The sequence below is a fragment of the Crinia signifera genome, chromosome 5 (assembly GCF_055691185.1).
Source record: "Crinia signifera chromosome 5, ASM5569118v1, whole genome shotgun sequence".
NCBI lineage: Eukaryota > Metazoa > Chordata > Amphibia > Anura > Myobatrachidae > Crinia > Crinia signifera.
In genome coordinates this window covers 28,460,001-28,483,608 of record NC_139221.1, presented here as the reverse complement: position 1 = coordinate 28,483,608, position 23,608 = coordinate 28,460,001, and the positions used below count along the sequence as shown (strand labels likewise).

Genomic DNA, 23,608 nt, shown 5'->3' with positions numbered 1-23,608 from the left:
AAAAACAGTGGGTGGATTTGGAGAACCAACTGTCTCCCCGAATACCCCTAGTAGACCTACTTTGGACCCCTGCTCAACAGAGACCCCAAGCGCACACTGCTACACGGGCCATATCTGACTCCCTATGTGCATGGGACACATTAGTTGTATCCTCCAAAATGGTCTCTCTCCCCTCTCGCAACCTATCTGTTCATGCTTTATCAAAATTATTACCTAATATGAACCTCTCTACCTGGATAACACGCGGCATTGACTCCATCGCAGCTTTGATAGATGGTGTTTCCATAACCCCCTTTAGCTCCCTTCAGGATCATTTTTCCCTACCAGATAAAGAATTATTCACGTATAGCCGAATTGTCCACTGGCTAAAGAGTGTGGTGAGATCCTCAGGACCAGTCCTACTACCCTCCCCTAAAATCCTAACAAAATTGGCCCTTGGGAACACAAGAGGATCAATAAGCTTTTGGTATTCAGAGAGCCAAGCTAACACCTTAGAGAATAAATCCACTACCCAAACCAAATGGGAGGGTGCCCTGGAATGTTCCTTCACCCAACACCAATGGGAAAGAATTTATCTTACGTCTCATAAAATATCTAAATGCAGTAACCATCTCGAAATGCATTTCAAACTCCTACACGATCTATATTTCACCCCTGCCAAACTCCATAGAATCTGGCCCTCAACTTCAGATATGTGCTGGAGAAATTGCGGCAAGACTGGTGATACCTATCACATCTTCTGGGCCTGCCCGAAAATAAGACAACTATGGGGGGAAGTTTTTAAACTTGCCTCCAGAGTCATAGGGGCCTCGCTTGAGGTGTCCCCCCTCCCGGCGCTGTTACATCTTTACCCTCCGGCCCTCCCACAGATCAAATGCTACGTCTTAGGCCATCTGTTCATAGCTACACGGGCAGCAATAGCCCAAGAATGGAAAAAACCCGCTCCCCCTCCTCTCAGTAAAATTATCAGGAAACTACACCATTCTTTCCAAATGGAGACTATGGGCCTAACCTCCCCATCCAAAACACCCTCTACCCAAGTGTCTTGGTCCAGTTGGCGGGATTATGTTGCCACCCCAGAGGGGGCAACACTGATATTCGACATGACCTAATGATTAGCAAAACCTAGTTAGCTTCCTCAAATCTATTGCCAACTAATTATTTGTATTGTATTATTTGTATCTATTCCCCCAGGTAACTTATGTAAATTATGCATGTATGTATTGTCATCTTTACTAGTAATTGCATATACTGATGTATGTTGGATTGTACCCTCCCCCCTCCCCCTCCTTTATTCTGTACCCCTCTCCCCTTCCGTATAAAACGGAACAAAATTCTTAATAAAAATTTATATTGGAAGAAAACACAATTGCCGTGGAGAGATAGAGAAGCCCTTCTAAGCTGTAGTTTGATTTTTGAGGGCCACGTACTCCTGATAATTAGGAGGATGGAGGGTGAGTGTCCCCTGCTGGAATTTGAGAGGCGATGAAGAACATTTCCCATATAGAGCAAGGCAGGAACCCTACATCCCGTGGCCTTGATCTGCCATTACTGTACTGATTGTTCTAGGAGAAGTAATGAGAGTGTGGGGAAGCCACATGCGGCGATCTCTGGTACATTGTGGTGCAGAGCGCTAACGGTCCCATATAAATCTGGGGTAATTAATGAAACACAGAGAACATTTTCCCATAAGCTCCGTTCCTATTGATTGGAAAAAGCTGTTATTTCTAAACATGCTACATTTATATGACTTGAATTCATTTGTTGCATTCAGGGCCACTGGAGGGCGGTACTGAGCCACCAAGGAGAGGTACCATAGAAAGCGGGGAGCAGGTGAGTCAGTGAGCATTCCCCTCCCCCCCCAGATTCCGCCGCAGTATTGCCCGCACAAACCCCCCCCCCGGACACGGGGAGGATTGCCTGGGGGCGCAGACAGGGTTTGCACCGGCCCTGGTTGCATTAGGCACAGGATGGCAAATAATTCTACTATAATATAGGCCGGTGATTCTCACTCGGCCCTCAGAACACCAGAGCCCTCATTTCCCAGGTCACCCGGCAGGCGCACAGGTGCATTCATTACTCACTGACACATTCTAAGATATCCACAGATGGAGCTAATTATTTCACTTTTGAATCTGTGGGGCGACATGGAGAACATGCTTTCTATGATAATAGCCATGTTATTAGCCACGTACATTTGCAAACATACTGTATAGTAAGACGCCAGCCACAGAAAGGTGTCTCTGCTCTGGGGGTCCCATGCTAGATAATAATGGGCCGGCTGCGGTGGGTACAGCACACCGGGTCCCACCATGCAATGTGCCTGCCATATTTTGTGGGCATATCGCTATTGTGCGAGCGCAGCCCAGTTTCAAAGCCACACACACAGGCCGGCCATGTTTGTGGCCGAGGCCCTTTCCCCGAATGGTTCAGACACTCTTGCATGGTCTGGACCGTCCCCAAAAAACTCTGATTTCCCTATAAAGGGGGAAGCACTGAAACATGTCCTATTTCACAGATGAAAACTGTAGGAGTAAGTGTTAAGGTGTGTGTGCAATCAAAGGTCATTTGAACATGTTAACGGTCCCCTGCTAGAGGCACCAACTTTCTGGTAATACAAGTGGCACCGTCTTTCCAGTGATACTAGTGGCACCATCATTCTGGTGATTCTAGTGACACCATCTTTCTGGTGATACTAGTGGCACCATCTTTCCGGTTATAATAGTGGCACCATCTTTCCGGTGATACTAGTGGCACCATCTTTCCGGTTATACTAGTGGCACCTTCTTTCTGGTGATTCTAGTAACACCATCTTTCCGGTAATACTAGTGGCACCATCTTTCTGGTAATACTAGTGGCACCAACTTTCCGGTGATACTAGTGGCACCATCTTTCCGGTTATACTAGTTGCACCATCTTTCTGGTGATTCTAGTAACACCATCTTTCCAGTGATACTAGTGGCACCATCTTTTTGGTAATACTAGTGGCACTAACTTTCTGGTGATACTAGTGGCACCATCTTTCTGGTGATACTCGTGGCACCATCTTTCCGGTGATACTAGTGGCACCATCTTTCTGGTGATACTCATGGCACCATATTTCCGGTGATACTAGTGGCACCATCTTCCCGGTGATAAAAGTGGCACCATCTTTCCGGTGATAAAAGTGGCACCATCTTTCCGGTGATACTAGTGGCACCATCTTTCTGGTGATACTAATGACACCATCTTTCTGGTGATAAAAGTGGCACCATCTTTCTGGTGATACTAATGACACCTTCTTTCCGGTGATACTAGTGGCACCATCTTTCCGGTGATACTGGTGGCACCATCTTTCTGGTGATACTAATGACACCATCTTTCTGGTGATACTAATGACACCATCTTTTTGGTGATACCAGTTGCACCATATTTCCGGTGATACCAGTGGCACCATCTATCTGGTGATACAAATGACACCATCTTTCCGGTGATACCAGTGGCACCATCTATCTGGTGATACTAATGACACCATCTTTCCGGTGATACCAGTGGCACCATCTTTCTGGTTAATCTAATGGCACTATATTTCCGGTGATAATAATGACACCATCTTTCCGGTGATAATAGTGGCACCATCTTTCCGGTGATGTATTCATATAGAAGTTTCCGCATCCAACGAAGAGAGCAAAAACTCAGAAATACAGTACCAGCGTTCTCACTAATTTACCATCTTTCTGAAGATACCACAGTTACGGCTATCACCCTGCCCGCACCTCTTTGCTGGGGCGGGCGTCCTGGCAAGAGAATAATACTAAAATTGGGTGAAAATTATAATTGTATTATCATGAAAGATACTGTATGATAAATGGTTCTCAATGTATCTTACTGCTGTCCAGTTTATATGAAGATATAATTTATATATATATATTTTATACAGTAAACGTTGGGTTAATATTACTGCAGTTTTAAGAAAGTTATCAGTGGTCTTGTAACCAAAGCAAAATACAAATAGAACTGTAGTTGTGCAGTCATATCTATGATATCCTGTACAGGTAATAGCAGTGATGCCAGCGAATATACAACAGACATCGCAGTAAGTAAGTTACTGAGACAAATTGGAACAAGATCATTTTGGTGAATGAAACACTGACGAATCGCTCTACCTGTTATTAAGTTAGCAGCCAATTGGAACGTTCCTGTTGCGGTTTGTACAGTCATAATGATCGTCCCTTTCATCGGAGGAGATACCAGTTAAATATTAAAGACATATAAGAGTCAGTTTCCTTGGGTTCAAACATCGCTTGCTAAAATGAATTGCTGTCCTACTCTACACACTGACTGAATATTATAACGGAACAGTAGGGATGAAAACACATTGATGGATGCTTGTGGTTCTCCTGCTGTAGTGGACCACAAGTATCAGCATGCCTCTGTTGCAGTGCTGGCTAGGATTTGTAGCTGTATAGAGGTACGTAGTTTTTTATGGCTGAACTACAGTAGGAAAGAATAACAATATGTAAATTCTAAACCGGATCGCTCCCAGGTCATATCTGCAGAGCTGGATCAAGACTGAAAGGGGTCACTAAAGCCCCTTTCACATTGCAGCTTTGACACGGTATATTGCCGTTTTTTTACCATTTTAAAACGGGTACAGCTGCAGTGTGAAAGCTCCATTGTCAATTTACCGGTTACAGAATACCGGTATTTTGAAACGTGTTAAAAGCAGGATCCTACACGTTTCTGAGCCGTTTTCCCTGCAGTCTGAACAGCTCAGAAACGGTATTTGCTACAAATGATAACCACACAAGGGTGATAGGTTATCTCCCTGCATGATCCCCGCCCACAAGCAGGAAAAAAACATTTAAAATGACATTGTATGGCTTTCTATGGGTGAAACGGGTTGAATCTGAGAGGTACAAAAACGGTATTGAAACTGCAATATACCTTTACAACATGCAATATGAAAGAGGTTTAACTGGCTTTTGACCCGTTTTAAGACACCTTTACAAAAACGGGTTGAAACAGGTTTTTGCAATGTGAAACCAGCTTAAGCAACACCCTGGTTTCCCAACATCACAAAGTGACATCGTTATTGCACAACACTCCAAGGCAGCTCAGCAATCCACACTGGTCAACAGTAACACATAGCCAAAGCTGCAGGAGGGCGTACAAGGCTAAAAGCGGCTGACGATGGAAGACGACTAAAGTGTACATGCTGTTACGCAGTAGCAGCAGCTTTTATTGTAATTAATAATTTTCTCTAACTTTCAACAGGAAGTGGGAAAAAAATGAATTTGTCACGACTTATAAATCAAAAGAGCAAAGTTTCCCGACGCAAATTAATTTCGTTTACCATAAATTGTGAAGTTGGCCAATACACTGAAACATCTGACTTGTGAATGCTACAAGAAGGGAATTGCATGCAGTGTAAGGCAGAAGAGGAGACTGTATTACCCTAGATCAGTGGCAGCCAACTCCAGTCCTCGAGAGCTCCTAACAGTTCACGTTTTCCAGCTCACCTCACAAGTGCATTCATTACTCATGGACACATTATAACTGATCCACAGGTGGAGCTAATTATTTCACTTGTGATTCTGTGAGGAGACCTGGAAAACGTTAACTGTTGGTAGCTCTGGAGGACTGGAGTTGGCTACCCCTGCACTAGATAAATCTCTATGCAGCATACTGTATAATACATGTTATAATATGACAGGAGATAGAGAGATCTAGATCCTCTTACATCCCACAGCCACGAGGAACCCAACCATACACGTCTTCTCGGGACAGTTTCTACAGAATACATGAAATTATGCTCTGTGCATTAGTACGTGGGCATCACAGGTTAGTAATGCCGATAGGGTAGTAAACTACCATACTACACAGCAAGTCTATAGTACCAGGGTAAACTAATTAGTGTGGAAAATTTCTGTGAAATAGCGCCACAATCCTTTGGTAACGTAACTCCTGGAATATTCTATCCCCCCCCCCCCACACACACTTCCTTGAGGCCAAACTGTCGCCAGAAGTGAACCATTGTTGACTTCCATTATTGGGCTTCCAATTGACCCCATTCTCCAATTTTTGACTCTGACAGCCAGATGTATCAAACTTCAAAAGTGATAAAATGGAGAGTGATAAACAACCAGCCAATCAGCTCCTACCTGTTATTTTTCAAACCCAGCCTGTAACATGACAGGTAGGAGCTGATTGGCTGGCTTTTTATCACTCTCCATTTTATCACTTTTTGAAGCTTGATACATCTGGCCCAAGGTTAAGTGATTTATTCCTGGTTCCAGATTTGTAAACTTGCTCAGTGTTAAGAAATTATCATTGGATGAGAAGTCATCGCCGCCGTCAGTGAGTATTTTGCTTTGAGACTCCCTACTTTTCCGACGATGTTCAAAATTTGCGAACTTGTTGGACCAAGTGTATCACCCTCCAGAAATAAAGTTGATAACCCCCCCCCATGCTTAGCAAATGATCCCTGTCAGTTAATAGCAGACAGGAATTGAGGTTAATTGGCTGGTTTCTTTCAGTGATGATGACAGGACAATTCCAAACATACGGATGGAAAACAAAATGTACAATGAAAGGGCTACTGTCATTTGCAGCAGTCAATGGACCCAGGTCAGATGGGCTGAAAAGGCCTCTACAGGTTACTACATAACTGCCTGTCAGTCATAGGGCCAGATGCACTAAGCTTCAAAAGTGATAAAATAGAGAGTGATAAACAGCCAGCCAATCAGCTCCTGTCTGACATTTTCCAAACACGAGACATGGCAGGTAGGAGCTGATTGGCTGGCTGTTTATCACTCTCCATTTTATCATTTTTGAAGCTTAGTGCATCTGGCCCGTAGACAGATACTGAATTACAGGATTGCCTATTGGAACAGAAGCAAATGGCGATTGTAAAATACGTATAATTTATCATATGCTCAGAATGTTTCTGACTCCTGGGCATAAAAGCTGCTACTGTATTTATTTAAGATTAGACTCCAATAGCGTTTTCTGTAAACCAGCATAAACAATGTGACGTGTGCTGTCAGCACATCAGCAAAATACTGGATCCACTTGAACGTTTACTTTTAGAGGTCATTCGTTTAGTGGCTTGTTCGTGCCCTCTCGAAACGTTTACTAAGCGCGCGGCAATTGCAACCTTATTGCAGAATCGCTTATTTCCAATTGTAGTCAGTTCATCTAATAAGATCGAATGGGGAAATGTACTAAGATGTGTATTCTACTTCACATGTGATGTTGCTATGGGCAACCAATCAGATCCTGTCTACTATCTTCTAGAGGGTGCTAAATAAATAAGTAGATTCTGATTGGTTGCCCATAGCAAATTTCACCCAATAGCTTCTCCCCGGATTTATTTATTTAACCAATTCCGGGAGTGGAACGGGGCTGCGGGACTAGATAAAAACCAGAAACGGAATAGACTCCGGAACGCCGGACAGGAGAAGTTCCGTTCATTAAACTCGTCTGGGGGATTTCTGTCCCCCAGACAGCTTGTAGTATCTTGTCTGGGGGATTTCTGTCTGGAGGGGTGTCAAATTCAGGGGGTGCCTGTGCCAGCTGTCAACCGGGGTGATAGGGAAGGAGAGATTACAGCCATGCAGGGAATATGGTCCAGACCGTTCCATTTTTTTTTACTACATCCCGGAATATACAGGAAGGCTGTAATCTCTGCACCACATCTCCCAGATGACAGGCATCACATGCACCCCAATGAGATAGGACACCCCTGGACAGGCACCCCCAGGATAGGACACTACAAGCTCTGGAATGGCAGAATTGGATGAATGGACCCCGTCCGATCTGGCCTTCCATGGTCTGTTCCGGTTCCAGTCCTCACCCATTACCCAGAACTGCCCTGTTACCCCGAGTAACAGTAATAAACAATTCCATCTAATATAGTATTTGTCTACGATAGAAGCTGGAGAGTGAAAGACGAATCAACGTATGTAGTAAAAGACACAGGAGGCTTTGCCAATAAAGCAAAGTCGCACAAGGGTTGTTTATAATCTCCCTGTAGACATTCTCTAAAATATAAAAAATATTATCAGGCTATTGTGGACTATTAACTACAAGAGATTTTGCTGGCAGTCCTCCGATATTAATTTCAGTATGAAATGCAACGGAATATGCTGGCACTATATAAGTAAATGATCACTTCTGTGATATGTTCCAAAAACCAATGAAGATACGGTCTGGGTTACGGAGCTGAATTGGGGCATCAGTGTATTGTTTATTAAATTACAATGATTATGATTATGCCTGGCAGCGTCTCTTTAAACCCTCTCAGCCGTGGCAGCGCACAGCCTCATCCCAGACAAGCTCCGTTCTCCCAGCAGGCTCTCGTGTAAGAAATATCACTAATTGTCATCATCAAAGACTCATTATACAGGGAAGCGTTCTCACAGAAGTCCTATGGGCACCTGCATCACATCTCCCAACAGCTCTATCAGCTGGGAGAGTCAGGAATGCAGCACAGTAGGTGGAATAAAGAAGTTCATTAGATGCAATTGCTACTACTGTACTATACAATGTGATGACAGCGTTATATACAGCGGGGCAGCAGATGTGCGCTGCGCAATATCGAGGTACTGTAGTTGTGGACAAACAAAGCTCACAATAATTATATAGAGCAGCTTGAAAAGACACATTTGGATTGGTTGGATAGAACACATTGCAGCACATTGCAGATGGTAAGATTTATCTGAGCAGGATTCTGGTGACTTAGGTCTTTGTTATGTAATTATTGCATTATTACACATTTCATGCATTATTATCTCTGTGTGTGTATATATATATATATATATATATATATATATATATATATATTTGTATATAGCACCAGCATACTCCCCAGTGCTGTACATACTGTAGTTACATAGTAATGGGTTGCATGGGATTGTTATAATGCTAAAGGGGCCCATGCACCAGTGGTGGCGCTCCTCCGATCCCCAGACCCGCAGGCACTGCCGTTTCGCATGTTAAAAATTCCCAATTCCACGAACGCCACCAGGATCGGGGGAACCGGATTTTTGCACACTTTTAATATCCCCTATCCCGACTGTCAGGGGGATCGTGAGATTTCCTGCTAGTGTAATGGGCACCATTGCTCTATATATATATATATAGCTCTGGGGAAATGTTTTACATGCATGAGAGCCAACTTCACTTACTTTAATAGGGGAGGGCGTAAGTATTATCTTCCCCAGAACTAAAACATGCCATGCGTTGCCATAGACAGTGACAGCAGTAATATTGGAGGTGTGTTTGCAGATGGGAGTTCTATTCTCACATGGGAATTGCTATGGGCAACCAATCATATTCTACTTATTTATTCAACACCTTCTAGAAGATAATAGATAATTGGTTGCCCATGGCAACTCCCCTCTCAGTGAATTTCCCCCAAATATTTTTTGCAGTGCAAACTTTTTGTCATGCAGATCTTGTATACACAGTAGAAGCGCCCATACACTTTGCTCTAGTTCACAGAGCATGTAAAACCCAGGGCTGCCCCCCTACAACACGCCAAGTTTGTACTTACTGGTAGTGTTATACTTGATCCCATTGAAGGAGTCCGGGCAGGGTCTCTCCACAAGCTCCCCAGCGACGCTCCTTGGCCAGCAGGTGCCAATCTGATCGATGGTGGCACTGCAGTGAGGACCTTAAGGTGACAGAGAAAGGAGAGAATGAATTCAGAGAGCCACATTCAATTCATTTACAGACATCTGCTACGTCTCCCCCCAGCTGCCTACCATCGAAAGGCTGGAAAGAGTGGTTGCTGCTGAGGAAAGTGTCTTGAAAAGCATCCAAAAGGCTGCAGTTGGCATCAAATTCGTCTATGATGATTTCAAATATAGTGCTGTCCATGATCGTGGCGTGGGAGCCGCAGAGATCTCCTGCCTGACAGCTGCAGATGCTGAGACTGGCAGCTGGGGGACTCTCCCATACACACTGTAGTATATAGGACTCAGCAGGCAGCCAATCACAGGGGAGGCAGAGTCCTGCCACTTCTAGATGCCTCTGGGTGGCTCAGATACTGTATATCTGTTTGTGTGTGCTGGCAATAGCCCTGACAGCTCTAACAGTGCTGCCCACACATTGTTGCAGGCAAGTTACCAGCACAGCAGGCTTCACGGGGTTAACCTCTTCCTGCCTGCAGGCAGGATGCAGAAAGCCCCAAGTAAAGCCGGAACGTTTTGTAGCTGCTGAGCTTCATTTTTAACCTCTTAAAGTCTGAAAAGAAATGATGATACGTAAAGGATACATTATTTCCAACTTAACTCTTTATTTACTAAATGTACTGTACATTTGTATAGCTAGCACTTCCTTCCAGCTCCCTTTACTTTAGTATTGAGCTAAGCAGTTAGCACGGCAGAGAAGGCTAAATATCCGTAATCTGTACCAACCAATCATCATCCCCCTTTGCTCAATCTCCAGCCAGCCGCTTGCAGGTAACTGTGTATTACCGTTGTTTTCATGAGTTTATGCACTTTGGCAATTCGGAAGTAAGCTCCAATATAAAGAGGGACTAAGTAAAAAACGGATCCGGACAAGACCCCGGACCGCCGGACCAGGCAACAAACTCTGCATTCCGGAGCTTGTAGTGTCCGGTCCGCATACCTCCCAACTTTGAAGGAGCTGGAAGCGGGACGTAGAGGTTGCGCGCCTCAGGCGCGCCAAAAATTCGCCCCCATTTTGCCGTTATGAGGGCATGACCCAGAGGCTTTGTGAGCCTCTAGCCATGCCCCCAGCCCCCCTGCTGCTTAGCAGCCGACAGGGGGGACTCCCAACAGCCCCCCCACACCGCGGGACACTGCCGGCAGCGGGTGGGACAGCGGGACAAGCCCTGATAATCGGGACTGTCCTGCTAAAACCGGGACTGTTGGGAGGTATGGGTCCGGGGGGTTCCTGCCCAGGGGACAGGGCCGGCGCTACCCACTCAGCAGCTCCTGCAAAGCAGGGAGGCGCCATGATGAAAAGGCGCTGTCTCCCTCCCTGCTCTGCTAAAGCTGCCTCAGCCCTCACTGTCACTGCCTCCTGCATGCCGCCAGCTGCTCCCTGCACCGCGAGTGTACACAGCCTGCATACCGCCCGCAGCGCCTGTCTGACAACGGGCGACAGTATGGAGAGGCTGAGCAGCTCCCTGCACCGCGCACACACTGTCCTCCTCCTGCGACCTGCCCCCTCTTCCTCACGGACACTTGCGCTAAGGCATGTAGCGCTGTCTGTGAATATGAATATAACAAATTTTTTAATAATTGTAGATTTTTTAAGAATAATTTAGACACTTTTTAAATAATGGGCTGGGTTATGTGCCTAAAGGTGGCAATATGCGATGTGTGCTCCTGCGGGCATCGCACAATACAAAAAGTATATGCTGCACAAACTTTATGTAATTCTTTAGGATCACATCGCACACACTTTGCATGTATGCCGTGCGATGCGATCTAGCCCATAACGTATGCGATTCTCGCAGCGTGTATGGGCACCTTTAGTGCCTGCAACATTTTGCGGACACAGCACTGAGATGGTGTATGCATACATGTACATGCACCCGAGATCCTCCATAGGATCGCATGTTGCATAAGCTCCCACAATCGAGCTGCAGCTTGTTGCAATGGCAATGTGAAATTGCGCAAAATGTATGGTTTGCAGGAGGGCGCCGGACACCCTAGCACCGGCCCTGCCAGGGGATGTCTTGTCCGGGGGAATACCTGTGATAGCTTTCACCAGGGACATGGGGAAGGGGAGATTACAGCCTCCCTGTGTGGTCCGGACTGTTCCGTTTTTTTGCTACATGCATACAGGGAGGTTTTATCCCCCTGGACCGGACACTACAAGCTCTTTGATGTCCGGACTCATACTTTGATGTCCGGTCCGGCATTCCGGTGTCTTGTCCGGGTCTGGTTTTTACCTCACACACATTGGGGTAAATTTGGGTAAAGATGGGAGTTTTATTGAAAAATGGGACATTGCCCATAGCAACCAATCAGATTCTCCTTATTATCGAATTCTCTCTGCACGTTACATCTGCCCCACCTGCGGTGCACAGGTTTTGTCCAGCTAAGAAGGAATTTGCCTCTAAGAATGAACTAGAACATGGGTTTCAACCTGTGGCCCTCCAGATGTTGTAAAATTACATGTTCCAACATGCATTATCACATGTTTTCCTATAAGAGAATGCCAAAACTGTCAGGGCATGCTGGGACATGTAGTTCCATAACATCTGGAGGGCCACAGGTTGAAGACCCATGAAATAGAATAAGGCCCATTTGGGGAAATTTACTAAGATGCGTATTCTACTTCACATGTGATGTTGCTATGGGCAACCAATCAGAATCTACTTCGTATTTGTTTAGCACCCTCTAGAAGATAGTAGAAAGGATCTGATTGGTTTCCCATAGCAACATCGCATGTGAAGTAGAATACACATCTTAGTAAATTTCCCCCATTGAGTGGAGGACCCGCAGCCTTTCCCTGTGCTGGGCACCCCACCCCCGCAGTTGCAGTTACGCAATTAATCGGTACACTACAACTAGGTCTGAATCAGTTCCCAAATGGCTGTGAGTGACCTCACAGGAACTGCGACACTAACCCCACACATGGGGTCGGGTGTACTAAGCTTAAAGAGTGATCAAATGGAGAGTGATAAACCACCAACCAATCAGCTCCCAACTGCCATGCCGCAGGCTGTTTTTGAAAAATGACAGTTGGTTGGTGGTTTATCACTCTCCACTTGATCACTTTTCAAGCATAGTACATCTCGCCATCGCCTTGCATGGGAGACCTTTTGCACAAATTCGGTCTCCGTCGCACTCAGATGTACAAATACCGCACAGCAAACTGATCAGTGCAATCAGTAATGTAGTTTGGCCGCTTCCAGTAGTTTTATTCCCAGTACTTAGCGATAATCCTATAACATGTACTCAGTGAAAGAAGAGACAATGCTAATTGTAATCATCAGTCCCAGCATTGTCACCTGTCCCACAGGAACAGGAATTAGGAAATCGGTGATGCGTCTTATAGGAAAGGTACAGAATTGGGAGAAGTAGTAGTGTGCGGACGGTCGGTAGGAGGAGGGCATTGCTGTATCTCCCACACTGAAGCTGGCAGCCAGCAAGCTCCGCTGTACAATGTGTGTGTTTGCTGCTAATAGATTTAGTGGAAACCATTTGATTGAAAGTGAACGCGCCCGTAAGGCAGCATATGGCGACAAAGGAACCCTGATAAAATTAATTACATTTATGGAGAACTAGTAATCGTGACCCAGTTATACCTCTTTATACTTTTTTACTTGTATTGAATGGTTTTCATATTCCATTACATATCAAAGAGTTGTTCATGTGATACCTGCAGGATTCATCACAGTGTGATACGCATGCTGGGTCTGAGCCTTAGTGCCGGAATAACAATCTGCCATATGAATACGTTATTAATGTTATGTTGTCATTATGGAAAATGTGTGTGACTGCACTGTGTCACTACTGTGGTGTGTGTGACTGCACTGTGTCACTACTGTGATGTGTGTGACTGCACTGTGTCACCACTGTGGTGTGTGTGACTGCACTGTGTCACTACTGTGGTGTGTGTGACTGCACTGTGTCACTACTGTGGTGTGTGACTGCACTGTGTCACTACTGTGGTGTGTGTGACTGCACTGTGTCACTACTGTGGTGTGTGACTGCACTGTGTCAATACTGTGGTGTGTGACTGCACTGTGTCAATACTGTGGTGTGTGACTGCACTGTGTCACTACTGTGGTGTGTGACTGCACTGTGTCACTACTGTGGTGTGTGTGACTGCACTGTGTCACTACTGTGGTGTGTGACTGCACTGTGTCACTACTGTGGTGTGTGTGACTGCACTGTGTCACTACTGTGGTGTGTGTGACTGCACTGTGTCAATACTGTGGTGTGTGACTGCACTGTGTCACCACTGTGGTGTGTGTGACTGCACTGTGTCACTACTGTGGTGTGTGTGTAAATGCACTGTGTCACCACTGTGGTGTGTGACTGCACTGTGTCACTACTGTGGTGTGTGTGACTGCACTGTGTCACTACTGTGGTGTGTGTGACTGCACTGTGTCACTACTGTGGTGTGTGTGACTGCACTGTGTCACTACTGTGGTGTGTGTGACTGCACTGTGTCGCTACTGTGGTGTGTGTGACTGCACTGTGTCACTACTGTGGTGTGTGTGACTGCAATGTGTCACTACTGTGGTGTGTGTGACTGCACTGTGTCACTATTGTGGTGTGTGTGACTGCACTGTGTCACTACTGTGGTGTGTGTGACTGCACGGTGTCACTACTGTGCTGTGTGTGTGACTGCACTGTGTCACCACTGTGGTGTGTGTGACTGCACTGTGTCACTACTGTGGTGTGTGTGAATGCACTGTGTCACCACTGTGGTGTGTGACTGCACTGTGTCACTACTGTGGTGTGTGTGACTGCACTGTGTCACTACTGTGGTGTGTGTGACTGCACTGTGTCACTACTGTGGTGTGTGTGACTGCACTGTGTGGCTACTGTGGTGTGTGTGACTGCACTGTGTCACTACTGTGGTGTGTGTGACTGCACTGTGTCACTACTGTGGTGTGTGTGACTGCACTGTGTCACTACTGTGGTGTGTGTGACTGCACTGTGTCGCTACTGTGGTGTGTGTGACTGCACTGTGTCACTACTGTGGTGTGTGTGACTGTACTGTGTCACTATTGTGGTGTGTGTGACTGCACTGTGTCACTACTGTGGTGTGTGACTGCACTGTGTCACTACTGTGGTGTGTGTGACTGCACTGTGTCGCTACTGTGGTGTGTGTGACTGCACTGTGTCACTACTGTGGTGTGTGTGACTGCACTGTGTCACTACTGTGGTGTGTGTGACTGCACTTTCACTACTGTGGTGTGTGACTGCACTGTGTCACTACTGTGGTGTGTGTGACTGCACTGTGTCACTACTGTGGTGTGTGTGAATGCACTGTGTCACCACTGTGGTGTGTGTCTGCACTGTGTCACTACTGTGGTGTGTGTGACTGCACTGTGTCACTACTGTGGTGTGTGTGACTGCACTTTCACTACTGTGGTGTGTGACTGCACTGTGTCACTACTGTGGTGTGTGTGACTGCACTGTGTCACTACTGTGGTGTGTGTGAATGCACTGTGTCACCACTGTGGTGTGTGTCTGCACTGTGTCACTACTGTGGTGTGTGACTGCACTGTGTCACTACTGTGGTGTGTGTGACTGCACTGTGTCACCACTGTGGTGTGTGTGAATGCACTGTGTCACCACTATGGTGTGTGACTGAACTGTGTCACTACTGTGGTGTGTGTGACTGCACTGTGTCACTACTGTGGTGTGTGTGACTGCACTGTGTCACTACTGTGGTGTGTGTGACTGCACTGTGTCACTACTGTGGTGTGTGTGACTGCACTGTGTCGCTACTGTGGTGTGTGTGACTGCACTGTATCACTACTGTGGTGTGTGTGACTGCAATGTGTCGCTACTGTGGTGTGTGTGACTGCACTGTGTCACTATTGTGGTGTGTGTGACTGCACTGTGTCGCTACTGTGGTGTGTGTGACTGCACTGTGTCACTACTGTGCTGTGTGTGTGACTGCACTGTGTCGCTACTGTGGTGTGTGTGACTGCACTGTGTCACTACTGTGGTGTGTGTGACTGTACTGTGTCACTATTGTGGTGTGTGTGACTGCACTGTGTCACTACTGTGGTGTGTGTGACTGCACTGTGTCACTACTGTGGTGTGTGTGACTGCACTGTGTCGCTACTGTGGTGTGTGTGACTGCACTGTGTCACTACTGTGCTGTGTGTGTGACTGCACTGTGTCGCTACTGTGGTGTGTGTGACTGCACTGTGTCACTACTGTGGTGTGTGTGACTGTACTGTGTCACTATTGTGGTGTGTGTGACTGCACTGTGTCACTACTGTGGTGTGTGTGACTGCACTGTGTCACTATTGTGGTGTGTGTGACTGCACTGTGTCGCTACTGTGGTGTGTGTGACTGCACTGTGTCGCTACTGTGGTGTGTGTGACTGCACTGTGTCACTACTGTGGTGTGTGTGACTGCACTGTGTCACTATTGTGGTGTGTGTGACTGCACTGTGTCACTACTGTGGTGTGTGACTGCACTGTGTCACTACTGTGGTGTGTTTGACTGCAATGTGTCGCTACTGTGGTGTGTGTGACTGCAATGTGTCGCTATTGTGGTGTGTGTGACTGCACTGTGTCGCTACTGTGGTGTGTGTGACTGCACTGTGTCACTACTGTGGTGTGTGTGACTGCACTGTGTCACTACTGTGGTGTGTATGACTGCACTGTGTCACTACTGTGGTGTGTGACTGCACTGTGTCGCTACTGTGGTGTGTGTGACTGCACTGTGTCGCTACTGTGGTGTGTGACTGCACTGTGTCACTACTGTGGTGTGTATGACTGCACTGTGTCACTACTGTGGTGTGTGACTGCACTGTGTCAGTACTGTGGTGTGTGTGACTGCACTGTGTCACTACTGTGGTGTGTGTGACTGCACTATGTCACTACTGTGGTGTGTGTGACTGCACTGTGTCACTACTGTGGTGTGTGTGACTGCACTGTGTCACCACTGTGGTGTGTGTGACTGCACTGTGTCACTATTGTGGTGTGTGTGACTGCACTGTGTCACTATTGTGGTGTGTGTGACTGCACTGTGTCACTATTGTGGTGTGTGTGACTGCACTGTGTCACTATTGTGGAGTGTGTGACTGCACTGTGTCACTATTGTGGTGTGTGTGACTGCACTGTGTCACTACTGTGGTGTGTGTGACTGCACTGTGTCACTACTGTGGTGTGTGTGACTGCACTGTGTCACTACTGTGGTGTGTATGACTGCACTGTGTCACTACTGTGGTTTGTGACTGCACTGTGTCAGTACTGTGGTGTGTGTGACTGCACTGTGTCAGTACTGTGGTGTGTGTGTGACTGCACTGTGTCACTACTGTGGTGTGTGTGACTGCACTGTGTCACTACTGTGGTGTGTGACTGCACTGTGTCAGTACTGTGGTGTGTGTGACTGCACTGTGTCACTACTGTGGTGTGTGTGACTGCACTGTGTCACTACTGTGGTGTGTGTGACTGCACTGTGTCACTACTGTGGTGTGTGTGACTGCACTGTGTCACCACTGTGGTGTGTGTGACTGCACTGTGTCACTATTTTGGTGTGTGTGACTGCACTGTGTCACTATTGTGGTGTGTGTGACTGCACTGTGTCACTATTGTGGTGTGTGTGACTGCACTGTGTCACTATTGTGGTGTGTGTGACTGCACTGTGTCACTACTGTGGTGTGTGTGACTGCACTGTGTCACTACTGTGGTGTGTGTGACTGCACTGTGTCACTACTGTGGTGTGTGTGACTGCACTGTGTCACTACTGTGGTATGTGACTGCACTGTGTCAGTACTGTGGTGTGTGTGACACTGCACTGTGTCACTACTGTGGTGTGTGTGACTGCACTGTGTCACTACTGTGGTGTGTGTGACTGCACTGTGTCACTACTGTGGTGTGTGACTGCACTGTGTCAGTACTGTGGTGTGTGTGACTGCACTGTGTCACTACTGTGGTGTGTATGACTGCACTGTGTCACTACTGTGGTGTGTGTGACTGCACTGTGTCACTACTGTGGTGTGTGTGACTGCACTGTGTCACCACTGTAGTGTGTGTGACTGCACTGTGTCACTATTGTGGTGTGTGTGACTGCACTGTGTCACTATTGTGGTGTGTGTGACTGCACTGTGTCACTATTGTGGTGTGTGTGACTGCACTGTGTCACTACTGTGGTGTGTGTGACTGCACTGTGTCACTACTGTGGTGTGTGTGACTGCACTGTGTCACTATTGTGGTGTGTGTGACTGCACTGTGTCACTATTGTGGTGTGTGTGACTGCACTGTGTCACTATTGTGGTGTGTGTGACTGCACTGTGTCACTACTGTGGTGTGTGTGACTGTACTGTGTCACTACTATGTTTCTATATTTCTATTAATTCACTTATGATTCTGTGAGGACACCTGGAAAATATGAACAGTCGCTGGGACCACTGGTGCGCTATGTAGTGCCATCGAGGGGGATGGGGGCAGTGTACTTTTTACCCGGGCAGGGTCTGATGGAGTGCCCCCCATGCTGCAGAGACTGGGCAGTGGGAGTAGAGAGTTTGCAGCAGCACAGCCTCTCTCCCCGCTCAGCACAAGCTGCTCAGTGCACACAGCCCGCAACCCCTACAAATGTATTGATTTTTTTTTTTTACAGGGGCATGACCATGCCACCTTCTGTTGGCCACTCCCCTCCATTGGTCATGCCCCTTTTTTTACCGGGCCAGATGGCGCTTTCAGTGGCCCTGACTGGGACCACTCGTGCGATATGGCCATGTGATTCCGCCGCATTGCTGCGATGGATTGCACGACAAGTGACACATCGCATGTAATTTTCCTGCGATTGCAATGTAAGAGGTGATTCTGTGCCCTGACATCGCATTCGTACATCCTACGGGCTGCCATGCATGTTTATTGCAGCCCGTAGCCCTTGCTAGGATTGCATGATATACATTGTATGCAAAAGGTCAGCATACAATGTATCATATGCGATCCAGGTGAGTTGGCGGGGTATTGCATGCAGGGAAGCGCATGCCATACCTCCCAATAGTGGATGGGGCCTTTATTTTAAGTTTACAACAATAATATGTCAGGGTTTGTTTATGGTCAAGTGAGACTTCAAATTAGGCAAACTGGTGACGTATATTTACAGGGCCGCAGAGAGCAGCCACGGGCCACTGTACTAATGGGAGGTGTTACCACTAACCCTCTACATAAATGGGAATAATCAGCATATATACCACCGTTTCATGGCGGGTACTGTAGAAAGGGGCACCAGTGGATGCATTAGGGTACATTTATACCCCCCCTTCATAGCAGTTACAGGGCACCCACACAGTACATCCAGCAGAGAAAGGGGAGATGGGGACATTAGAGTGTGTACTCACCAGTAAGTCTTTCCAGGCTGCTATGGGTGTAGCTATGTGGTCTGCATCAGGTGTCAGGCATCCTGCAGATCACATAGCCCCGCCTACAGCAGCAGGCACCTATGGCGAGAGACTTTCTGGTGAGTGGTCACATCACACCCCTCACCACTGTACTTAAGTTGCCATTGGCTGCACAGGGCGGGGCAATGTCCCCCTTAGCAGGTGACCCAGGCCCTAATAATGATCAGCAATGCTCTCTGTTTTCTGGGTTACCCATTACAAATCTAGAAGAAATTATTTATTTTCGGACCAAAGCACGTTATCAGTCAAACTAATGCTTAGTAAATTCCCGCATAATAAATAAGCCTAGTAAGGAAAATGAACTGTAATTTATTTAGAATTTCTAACCATCATTTGCATGGTTCATTTTAATTAAATGTGTGGGTTTTAGTGTAAGTGTAATTGCATTTGATTAGTACACTGTCTGCCTCTGTATGAACATAAGAGGGACTTCCTACGTGCCAGCCTTTCGCTTCAGTAGCCTGTCCGTCACACGCAGCATTTAATATAAACAAGAGAGTCTGACGAGATCCACAAGTGTATGAGCATATGTTGTCTCTTGCTGTTGGATTGCAAGATAATTGATATGTACATCCCTGGCCAAACCAACACAATGGGGGAAATTTACTAAGCTATGGGCAACCAATCAAAACCTACATCTTATTTATTCATTTAGCACCATCTAGAAGATATTAGATCGAAGTAGCCATAATGGAGCAAGGCAACCGATAAGCCCATGTAGACCTTTTGATGTGTCGATTTCTTCATGTTGACGTTTTGCATTTATCGAACTTTTGCCACTGTAGACCTATTGCAGGGATGGGGAACCTTCGGCCCTCCAGCTGTTGCTGAACTACACATCCCATCATGCAGTTCTTCTTTTGCTATTTGGCCATGCTAAAACTGTAGCAAAGCATTCTGGGATGTGAAGTTCAACGACAGCTGGAGGGCCGAAGGTTCCCCATCCCTGACCTAGTGCATGTGTCAACCTTTGGTCAATGTTGAACTACTGTACTGACTGTCGAGCTTTTGGTTTGAGTTATACCGCACCCGTTGTTGTCAGCGGTAGACTGACGGCGACACAGTACCGCAGAGGAGGGAGTACCACAGGATTTGGGCAGACATGTAGGGTGACATTCTATGTGTAGAGGTAAAAACCGCATGATTTTTACTGCACCTAATCGCACTTTTGAAAATCGCAAGATTGGGCCGTTTTTCGCATATTTAATGAGATGTGAAAAACGGCCCAAATAGTGCGACTAGGTGCGATTTGATGCGATTTCTTTAGTCCTGAAAATGTGCGATTTTCAGGTCAGAAAATCGCACATTTGCAGGAAATCGCAATTTAAAAAAAAAACTGCACAGGGTCACCCCGCCAGAGCATAACCAGCCCCGGGCTCATTGAGCCGGTGCTGGTGACATAAAATCACGGTCCCCGACAAATAGGGGTCCCCTTGATTTAATGAAACCAGCACCAGGCTCAAGGTCCGTGAGCGGGTACCAGCCGGGAGCAGCGCATCTGGAGCTGAAGATGCCGGGGTCGACGCCGGGGACCAGGTGAGTAGGATTTCTGGGCGGTGGGCATCGGGGACAGCCACGGACTTTCAGCATGGGCTGGTAAGTCCTGGAGGGGGGGGGGACCCCTTCTTTGAGGGGGTCCCCACTTCCCCAGGACCCCTGCCCATGCTGACCAGCCAGGGGGATAATGCTTTGGCCGCGGGACCTTATATAATAAGTGTCCCCCGGCTGTGGCATTACCCTGCTGGCTGGTTGGGTTTAACACTTTTTTTCCACCAGAACCCTGCACAGATCTCAATGATCTGTGCAGGGTTCTGGCTAATTCGCCCATCAGAACCTGGTCTGATTTTTTGGGCGAATTTTAGACACATTTATACAAATCGCATACCATTAAATATGCGATTTGTATACTTTTCAATGTGAAAACATCTGGATGCGATGTGCTGCGAGAAACAGCCATCGCATTTCCAGAATGTCCAATTTGTTTGCCAAAATCGCACTTTTTTCACATTTTCGCAGCTCATTAAATATGCAAAAATGGAAAAACATGCGATTTCGGCTGTTTTTGCGAAAAAAATCTCAAAAAAAAAAAATCTCACTCCATAGAATGTCATCCCACATCTTTGTCAAATATCGGCTGCCTATTGGTTAGTATAAGTGAGATGCCGAACTCAATATGCCGTCAGTAATAAGTAACGCAGCGGAAGGGGAACCGTGTACAGTATAGTATGTATCAGTCTGTTATCAAGACTGGCATTTGGCTCAGAGAGGGTTAACATAACAGCTGTGTGAAATAAATCCTCTCTGCGTTTGGGTACTCCTGTCCTGGGAGTCACGCGACCCCCCCCCCCCCCACACCCACCCACCCACCCACCCAACCCCCCCCCCCCCCCCCGCTGTAAGCCGCATCAATGCATATTGATGATCATTTTAGGAACAGATATGAGTGGAACAACTTTCAACCTGTAATATTTATCTCCCACACATCTTTCATTACCTATTGCCCACCAATTCTCTCTCTCCTCCCACACAATACAAATACGCATACACATTACTACACAGGATGGCGAGAGAACATTAGGGAACACACTGTGGGAGATACCGCTCGCAGATTGTGTAAACAGCGGAGTGCGTCACGTAGTCTATCAGTGTGCTGTGTGTACACAGATTGTGGATATGCCTCTCCATAAACAAGAGATGTTCAGTGACTGTGACTGGTAGTAAAAGCATATGCAGTACTCTATGTATAATGCACTAGCCTATGTTTGCGTGGGTTTACTCTGGGTACTCCGGTTTCCTCCCACAATCCCAAAATATACTGGTAGGTCAATTGGCTTCCAACAAAAATTAACCCTAGAATGTCTGTGCTAGGGGTAGGGAATATAGACTGTAAGCTCCACTGGGGCAGGGACTGATGTGAATGTTCAAAATATACTCTGTAAAGTGCTGCGGAATATGTGTGCGCTATATAAGAAACTGGTAATAAATCAATTAATTAATTGAGTAGGGTTTTAGCGTGGGTGCATCTTGTTGTAGTAAAGGTTTATCCTACCTGGTGGCCCCTCACTGCAATCCTTTACCCAGCTACAGATGGAGCCGGCCTGGTCTTTGCAGGGGATGGCGGAAGAATCGCCAGCCGCCATCCCCCACCAGCCTCCATCTGATCTGCGAAAGGGGACACGCGCGCACGAGATGCGCGCGCGTCCCCTTCCGACGGCGCTTTCCCCCGTCCCCGCCGGCTTGCCGGCGGTCACCTGGGGTCCCCACCGCCTCCCCGCTCTCCCCCACTGCCTCCCCTAACCCTGTCCATCTCCCTGAAGCGTAGACGGACAGGGTTCCCGTCACCCCGCCGCCCAGAAACTGAGACGCGTGTGCGTGTGAGACGCACGCGCATCTCAGTCAGATGGAGCGCCTCGCCGCTGGTGGATCGCCAGCGGAGACAATCTGGCGATTCGACAAGCAAGAGGGAGGCCGGCACCATCTGTAGTACTGTGACTCTCAAAAATTTGCGCTCCCCCCCCCCCCCCCCCATCTTTCAGTGCCTATGATCTTACACTCATGCTTGTATGCAAACTTTAATGTCTTCTAATGTCATGCGCACACGGTTCGACCCGGCGGCTGTTGATACCGATTGGATATCAATAGCCGTCGGGCCCTGGGAGGTTGCCGGCATCAGCTAGGAGGGAGGGTAGGACGGCACGCAGGGGGAGGTGGGATGCTCCATTGAGCGGCATGGAACTGATTTTGATCCTACAGATCAAAGCGGAAATAGACTCGCCTACCAAGTCTATTTCTGCTTTCAGTCCAGATGTTGCGTGCCCCGAATCTGCATCGAAAGCAGCTAACAATGGGGCAGATGTATTAAACCTTAACAAGAGATAAATGTAAGGGTGATAAGGAGAGATAAACATCCAGCCAATCAGCTCCTTACTGACTTTTTTCAAACACAAGCTGTAACATGGCAGTTAGCAGGTGATTGGCTGGATGTTTATCTCTCCTTATCACACCTTGGATTTATCTCTTGTTAAAGTTTAATACATCTGCCCCACTGTTTGATTCAGTGTCATTTTCAATTCCATTTGGACTATATAGTTAAAATGGAATAAAAAATGACACTGAATCGAACCGTGTGTACACAGGGGCCCTTATTCTGATCTGTGCGGCCAGATCAGAATATGCGGCCAGGACCGTGCAGGCGAATCCCCGCCTTCCATACGGAACTCCACCTCCGTCCGTACGCGGATATGTGGCGGTCCGCATGAAAGTGGACGGGGATACGCCTCCTCCATCTTGGGAGCAGCCCCTGCATTTGATGTTCGCCGACCATCGAATGCAGGGCCGCACGCTCCACCAGCTCCCGCCACCCTAGACCACACGGACACTTGTCCGTATGAAATCATGTATGGGGGCGGGCAGCTGACATCCGGCGATGTCAGATGCCCGCCCCCTACACATGCGTCACGGCTTTATTACCATGCATACGCCCAGCGTTTGCATGGGAACGCCCATGAAACGCGGGGCGTATGCATAGGGTAAT

At 47.2% G+C, this 23,608-nt stretch overlaps 1 protein-coding gene across 1 annotated transcript in view; it reads right to left on the bottom strand.

Moving 5' to 3' along the window:
• Positions 1 to 10,044, bottom strand: part of CRHR2 (corticotropin releasing hormone receptor 2) — a 188,832-nt gene extending 178,788 nt beyond the window's left edge. Inside the window, exons 1-2 of the mRNA XM_083186871.1 lie at positions 9,750 to 10,044; positions 9,539 to 9,658 (exon numbers count right to left, since the gene is read on the bottom strand). Of these exons, the coding sequence (XP_083042997.1) occupies positions 9,539 to 9,658; positions 9,750 to 9,864 (235 nt within the window). The 5' untranslated portion in view covers positions 9,865 to 10,044. The remainder of the gene's footprint in view (positions 1 to 9,538; positions 9,659 to 9,749) is intronic.
• Between the last annotated feature and the right edge of the window lie 13,564 nt (positions 10,045 to 23,608).